Here is an 8,051-nt window from a genome sequence, read left to right as displayed (position 1 = left end):
TTGGGACGCCACCTTGCCTTTGCCCTTTTGGCTATCACTCATGGTAGCATATAAATTTAGATCCTCTCCGGCCACCCTTGCCTGGAGAAGGACCAGCGAGGAGAGAGAAAAAACACAAAATAGGAGAAAGAGAGAGAAACATGAAAGAGAAAATTGTAAACAAAACTAGGGGTGTCAATTATGAGCCTGCGCTAGTAGGGCCAACAGAGCCCGATACATTTATGGCCCAATTAATAAACTTGTTAGGCTTGATGTTTATTACACGGGTATTCATGGTGCAAGATAGTTAGCTTGTCGAGCGCCTGATCGAACTGACAGACTATAGGTCCAACTTGAACCGACTCGTTGTAGTCCGACCGAGCCCAGCCCTCTTTATTTAAGAACAACCATAATTTCATATCATTTTTCCTCTTTATTAAATATTTGCTTCATCTTCTACTGTGATATTTTTTATATAAAACTATAGTGATTTAATGTTCAAATTGAAAAATTATGGGTCTTTCACCCACTTAAGAAAAGAATTTTAAGGTAGGCACATTTAGAGCCTATTTAGACTTAAATAAGTTCGTAACCCGGTTAAAGTAGGCCTATTAAAGCCCGACACCAACTAGCCGTATTATAAATTGTACCATGCCGCTTCAAAGCTAGGCCCATTTACTTAAATGGGCATTATTCGTGCAAGGTTTTCAAATGATCAAGTTTGATTGGGCTTGATCGAGACTAGCCCGGCCCTACAGATTTACACCCCTACACAAAACCATAGCTGATCATTCTCCAGCCACCCCTAATTGGAGACGATCTAATGCCATAGCCCATGAAGTATGAACCCTCCTGGAAATCAAGTGCACATCCAACGACCAGAGGCCCAGAGGTGTGTGACCAAGTGTTACGGCCACTCGGCCCTCGGTATAATCTGGTCATTCAGAAAAAAAAAAAAACCTGCGAGAAGGTTCCAAAATCTGATGCGTTATTGGTTATAGAATTTCCACATTCTATGTCGCCCGAAATGGTAGATTGCAAACTGAAATCTTTCCGAGATAGACAATACCTACTGTGTTTTTCCTGTGAAAGCCATAAAAGAAGTGATTCCAATCAGACGTTCAATACGTAAAAAGATTCTGTTGGATAAAGTCAATTCCAATCTGACACCCAAGAGACCACCTCAGCATGATGGCATTTTAGTAGTTCTAACGAAAAACAGGGTCAGGGTGTCCTTCAACCAGCAGCGACGTCGCTCAGCCGCTGTGACAAGGACGGTGAACTTGAGAGAGCAAAAGTGATCTTCTTCTTCGTGTCACGTTTATCCAGTTGATTAATCGATCCACATTCTATCAATCGCTTCCAGCCAGTGAGTTCTTACTTCTTTCTCTTCGTTTGATTCGAAAAAAAAAAAATAGAGCTTTTTTTATTTTGTTTCTTCTGCGTTAATTCGTTGAAAAATACTTTCATGATTTCTTCCCTTCAATTTGTATTCCTTTGAGCAGTTATTTATTGAAAGCAAATTTCCGATGAATTTTTGTTGTTTTAGCGATTTATTTTGATTTCCAATTCATATTCAGTGCAAAGTATTTTCTGGGCGATTGATTTTGGGGAATTTGTGTGGTGATTTTGCGATGAACGGTTTTTGCACTAATGAATTTGTTTATCAAAGATTTGGAAAGACTTTTATGGTTTATGGCTTTATGCAGTTGTGACCAATTTTGTATTTTAATTAATTTTTTTTCCGATTTAGTATAATATAATCTGCGGAAGAAGGCTTGCTTCTGTATTCTGATTGACTTTGAGCTTCCACATAGGGAGAGAGAGATGTCGAGGTTCCATGTCAATGGGAATGTGGTAGAGTGGGTGGAATTACTGAAGAAAAGGCATTGGCCATGGCGTTTGGACGTGTGGCCGTTTGCCATTCTTTATGCTGTTTGGCTTCTTACCATCGTTCCTAGCATAGACTTCTTTGATGCTTTGATAGTTTTTGGTGGACTGGTTACTCTTCACATTCTGGTATTGCTTTTCACGGCTTGGTCTGTGGATTTCAGATGTTTTGTCCAGTATAGCAAGGTATGTTCTGATTTGAGTTTATTTTCTGTGGTAACAGTACCTGTGTATTGTGCCTTTTGTATACTAGCTTACCATGCTTCTTGGAATCTCGAAGATTGTGAGAACAACAACTTCCACAAAGAGTAATATGAGTTGCTAGCAAGAGTAGTTCAATGTATCGAGAAAAAGATGATGTCTTTGCTTTGAGTTTATGTGCTGTTGTCTTTTGCAATTCCAGGGAGAATAGATGTAGGACAGCAAGGGCTGTCTATTGTAGTAGTTGGCCTGTGAGTCACAGTGGTGGAGCTACTGACTAAACTAAATAAGAGACCTGAGATGGTAGTGGTTTTGCATTCTCTGAGCAAATTGTGAGATTCTTGCCTCTGGCTATGACGGAAAACAACTCAGAATAATTAAGAGAATTCAAGGGAGTAATGACTTTGCTGCAGGCCAGGAAAGTGGTTTTAATTGCTTGCAATTGAATCATTGATTACTAGCAACCATTCTACTACTGAAGTTTGTTAGTGTACGCTGAATCGTGCTGTACTCTTGTCCTATTTTAAAACCTCTACATATAATTTAGCTACGGGAAATGTAAATAAGCAATTAAAACAATTAAAACATACATTAGGTTAGAAAGATACAAGTATACAACACTCACCACTCTGTGCCACATTGAGTTTCTTAGGGGGTTTAATTCACGGGCTGCGTATGGCTGAAGATTTCGTTGATGCTTATCTGAATGCAACACATATGTATCCATGAAATCTTTTGTGCCTAGTTATGATTGTCAATGACAACCACCTGTAAGTCTCCTCATCAACATTTTGGAGGTACCCAACCGACGGAATTGCTCTAAGACTAGAACTGGGTGGAGCAGGCAAAAATTGTTGAGCTGCATACAAGAAGATGTTGTTGATGAAAGATGACCCGACACCTGACCCATCCCTGTATACTCAATGTTGGGGAATGAAGTAAAAGATCAACCATAGTCACCCTCATAGCCACCATACCCTCCAAATGCCAAACCGGTGCTCTCGAAGGATCACCATCCCCAACATGTGATGCTGAGTCGACGCTTTTGAAGCCACTATCACCATGATGTGCTGTGATATGCTCAAATGAACCGCCAAGTAAGATATGGACACGTGGCACCCAGTTACAGGTGATATCCAGAACACCACAACTAACCATGAACTTTGGATACTAGGATAATAAGGAGGCTGGAGTCCTCTTCGGGTAGCAGAGTCATAATAGGACTCCATCTACCTGAAGGGGGATAGTACCCGAAAAAGGAATATTCCCTACAAAGGAAGGAAAACGTGAAAGATGGAGTCCTCCCAAACAGCCCAAGTTCGTCAAGAGCAGAAGGACATTTCCTAGGAGGACTCTACAGGACCCGACTCTATAAGATGAAGCCCAAAAGGAAGCAGGAGGTAAGTTCACTCACTCGCCATTACTTTCTAAACACTGTTGCGCGGGTCTCTAACTTGGGCGTCGGAGGACTAATCCCAGAGCCACCTCCGGGCCTCTGCCTTCTGTGATCTTGCCGAACCGACGCTCAGCCTTCTATAGATTCTCGGTAGCAACATGCTGGATTGGGGCTCTCTTGTGAATGATCGTGCATGCAAATGCCCATATTCTCTACTCTCCCCGAACTGATGGCTTCCAGTATGCTAGACAAGATGTAGAAGGGTATAATGAATAGAAGAATGCAAAAAAGTGGGAAGAAACCAAGTAATTTAAATCCCAAGGAGCAGTATTGAAACCTGTCGAAATATGATAGGTTTTGATCGAAACCTGTCTAAATATGATAGGTTTTCGATCCAAACTTGAAGTATGTATATTGTTCGACCATGTCAAGGATTTGGCCGAAACATGATTGAAACAGGGTCAAAACTTGGGCCAAATCAGTATCGACCCTTGGTTTCCCACCAAGTGATTTAAATCCCAAGGAGCAGTGTTGAAACCTGTTGAAATATGATAGGTTTTGATCGAAACCTGTTGAAATATGATAGATTTTCAATCGAAACTTGTGAAGTATATATGGTTTGACCATGTCAAGGTTTCAACCAAAACATGATCGAAACATGGTCAAAACTTGGGCCAAACCAGTATCGACCCTTGGTTTTGTTTTAGTTAGTGTTGAAACCGATATGTCTCAGTCAAAATTGAAATTTCGACTGAAACTTAATACCTTGCTAGTGAGTTGCATTCAATTTCATTTCAATTTTTTTAAGCCATGTCGAAGCTGAAATAAGTCTCGAAATTTTGGTCGGGTCCACCAAAATTTCAAACCATGGTTGTAATATAGTATCAAAGCGGGGAGATCTTGTATTCTTAGTTGCAACAGGGTTCCCCGACACATTGTCCCCTCGATGCCACGTGATGGTGTTTCTGCATAAGTGCGTGTCACGTGGAGGGCCGTGTGTTTACATGCCTTAACGTGCGGGGGTGTGTTGATATGTATTGGTCTTGCACTTAACAGCTCGATCTTTTGGGATAAAATGTTTGTAACAAAATCTTTCTCTGTAATCATACTTGCTTAGTTTGTTCTTTATATGAAGCAACCATGAGTGGTTGTATATATTATATAATTAATTTTGTTCACATTATTGTTTTTATCTAGATTTTCCTTTTCACAGGCACATCATTCTGTTACATCTGATTGTCTCATAGAATGAATCAGGGGTAGGAAAAATTTGGAATGGGTTTATTTCTGTTCACTTTGGGTGGAGAGCATTTAAATTTGTTTTCATTATTTGTTGCTTTTTTTTTTTATTTTACAGGTGAAAGATATCCACCATGCAGATGCATGCAAAGTAACTCCATCAAAGTTCTCTGGTTCTAAAGAAATTGTGCCACTTCATTTTCGTGAATCAGTAAGTTCCTTTTTTCCATTTTGATTTCTTATATCACGGTTGGTTTCATGTTTCCAGTAGTCTCTGGGTATGTAACTGTGAGCTGGACTTCTCAGGTGCTGCATTTAATGGGTGATGAGTGATAAAGTTGTTGATAGGATTTTAGTTTCAGGGTGACTGTTTTCTTTGCTTTTGTGGAGATTTAACCTTCAGTTGTCCTTGCTTGGAATCCCCATGTAACCGACTCCGTTAAGTTGGTGTAAGGTTTTGGATGTTGTTTGTTAGATCTTTTGGTCTATATCCTAATGGATTTAATGCCCTTAAATCCCTCCCCCCTGAATTGATGACATAAGATGATGAGGACATCACTCAAGGATTAAGGATTTATCAAAGGAGAGTCAGGAGACACAAACATAGGCAGCCACATGCCACTTCATTATGACTAGATGACCAACATTATGTGTATTTCATTTTTTATTTTGTTGTATTTTAATATATTTAGTGTCAAAACTGATATGTACTAACGTTGGAGTGAATCCAAAATGGTGTGAAGCCAAGCCCCCTCTTGCTTCCCTAACTCTTCCCTCTTAGACTACCACCCTCTTCGTCTCCCCTATTCCTTTTCTACCCGTCCCAATTTTCCTACTTTTATCTTAAATTATAGCCTCAATCACAATAGGATTTCATCAATTAACTAGGAGGAGGCAGCAGGACACCAAAGGAAAACTTGTTCTAGGTTTCCCAAACCTGTCCTGCATCAACTAGTCTCTTCAAAACTACCATAACATCAATGTGCCTCAACCCACACCTGACAAAATTCAAAAGAAAACCTCATGGACCGGATGGATTACCCACCTTCCCCCATAAAATATTGCTAATTCCTAACTAGACCTGCCTTATGAAGCATGCACTGGATAAACCAATTTCATAATGTAACTGGGTGGGCTGTTACAGGATGAGGCAGGATGGGTACCCAATTGTTTCTTTTTAGAATGCCATCCCTGCACCTAACTCAACAAGGGTTATTCCATATCTTAATCTTTATGGGTAGTGCAGGGCAGGGACCAGTTTAATCTGCTGCCTTGCCATCCGTAGGGCCTAAAGAGAATAGAGCAGCATGTAGTAGAGAGAAAATGAGAAGAGCCATCCATCCCACAGTAAGAAAAGTAGGCTATTGCTCGGGGGATGGTCTCTCATTTGATGGGTCTGTATAGACTCAAAATCAAGTTTGGGCAGTACCACTCATAGGGGTGTCAATTCCTAAACCGAACCGGTAAAACCAGCCGGACCGAACCGATAACAACATGGACCGAATCGAACCGAAGCCTTATTGGTTCGGTTCGGTTTCGAGTATTGCAACCCCAAAACCAAACCGAACCGCACCGGAAACCGGATGAACCCGAAACCAAACCGAAACTGGCTCAAAACCCGGACCGAAACCGAAACCAAACCGGTAAGAAACCGAAACACTCCAAAATTCATTAAAAAAATCAAAATTTGCATAGTTTTGTATACATTTGTATGGAAAGTCGAATCCAAACTAGACCAAAAACCAAAACCAACCCGGTTACAAATCGATTTAAGAAAACCGAAGACAAACCGAAACCAAACCGCACCGAAACCGAAACCAAACCGAAACTGGAATTTCCTTATTGGTTCCAACTTTCCCACACCGAAACCGACTCAACCCGGACCGAAACCAAGCCGGCCCGACCGATTGACACCCCTAACCACTCACTCATTCCTTTAAGCTGTACTCCTTGACATCATGTAATGGTTAGTCAGCAATATATCCATACTCTAATGGTTCATGACAATAGATGGTGCTGTATGTGTTTTGGGCTGTCATTAACTATTATTACAGTACGATATTCCATCTTTATTTTATTTGTGTTGGCACTGTCCAAGTCCTTTATTGGAACTGAGGCTATGCACCAATGCTGAATGGTTAATGCTATTCTTTCTTTTCCATCTCCTCCCCCTTGTAATTTTTATTCTTCTTGTTTTTATCATAATATGGGGTACATTTAGTTATTGTACACTATTATCGTAGAATTGGTGCACAGACATGACTTTTCATATATTATTCTGGTCCTGTTTTGTCAGTTTAAGTTTTTATCTTGGAGAAGTTTTAGTTTCTATGTTGAACAAATTGTTAATGATTTTGGCTTTCATGTCTCTTTTGATGATACTGATAATCAATTTGTTTCTCTGCTGGATGAATTAATCTTCACTTGTACAGTCGGCAGGTTCAGTATCACGTCCGTTGGATGCAGAAGAAATTTACTTTGATTTCAGAAAGCAATGTTTTATTTTTTCAAAGGAGAGGGAAACCTTTTGGAAGCTTCCTTACCCTTCAAAAGAAACATTTAGATACTATCTCAAAAGTACGGGCCATGGATCAGAAGCTAAAGTGGCTACTGCCATTGAGAAGTGGGGACGGAATGTGTATGTACTCTTTCCACTGTTTGTTGACATTTTAATGGCTGGGGCCCGTCAATTATTGATCATGGTTTGACATGCTAGATGAATTTAACTAAATGCTGCAAGGATGTATTTGTGTGAGGCTGATTGGTAGTGCTATTCTTCTAATCATAGTCATTAAGGCGGCAACGAGACGGAGGCGTTTGAGGGTCTTTTAGAGCACCTTAGAGATAAGGCGGGCATAAAGCGTCGCCTTATTGACTAAAGCGTTCCTGTGTAATTTTTTTATAAAACCATTCTATTTGACTCAAATCCTAGTTGAATCCTATTACTCATATGCTAAATAAATTTTAAAGGTTCATACTTCATACCAATGCATTATACTAACGTGTAAAATTGATTGGGGGGTTTATACATTATACATACATATAACCTTTTTAAAAAAGAAGAAGAGATAGGTACAGAGCTCACCGTCATCTTCAATAGAGTGAAGAACAGAAGAAAAAAAATTCAGGTACTTTGTATTAAGAACAGAAGAAGAATGAAGAGGAAAGAAGGGAAAAAAAAAGATAGGTACAGAGTTAAGTTAACTGGAGGTTGAAGAAGAGTGAAGAACTAGAGTACAGATGAAAGAAAAAAAGAAAAAAAGGTACCGTATGATGAATAGAAGAAGAAAGAAGGGAAAAAAAAAGGGGGCTTATCGAGGTTGAAGAAGAGAAGAGTGAAGAACAT

The 8,051-nt window shown here is 39.9% G+C and overlaps 1 protein-coding gene across 2 annotated transcripts in view; it reads left to right on the top strand.

Moving 5' to 3' along the window:
* The first annotated feature begins 1,198 nt into the window (after positions 1-1,198).
* LOC122088603 (probable manganese-transporting ATPase PDR2) overlaps positions 1,199-8,051 on the top strand; it is a 41,292-nt gene continuing 34,439 nt past the window's right edge. Inside the window, exons 1-4 of one of the 2 annotated variants that reach the window (XM_042657919.1) lie at positions 1,199-1,348; positions 1,797-2,055; positions 4,824-4,916; positions 7,138-7,343. In XM_042657919.1, coding sequence (XP_042513853.1) covers positions 1,807-2,055; positions 4,824-4,916; positions 7,138-7,343 — 548 coding nt within the window. In that variant the 5' untranslated portion in view covers positions 1,199-1,348; positions 1,797-1,806. Of the gene's footprint in view, positions 1,349-1,782; positions 2,056-4,823; positions 4,917-7,137; positions 7,344-8,051 lie in introns of those variants that run through there. The other variant, XM_042657920.1, reaches the window with a different exon arrangement.

Source organism: Macadamia integrifolia, chromosome 9, assembly GCF_013358625.1.
Source record: "Macadamia integrifolia cultivar HAES 741 chromosome 9, SCU_Mint_v3, whole genome shotgun sequence".
NCBI classification, from domain to species: domain Eukaryota; kingdom Viridiplantae; phylum Streptophyta; class Magnoliopsida; order Proteales; family Proteaceae; genus Macadamia; species Macadamia integrifolia.
Note: the sequence above shows the minus strand (reverse complement) of the source record. Positions and strands in the feature narration are given on the sequence as shown.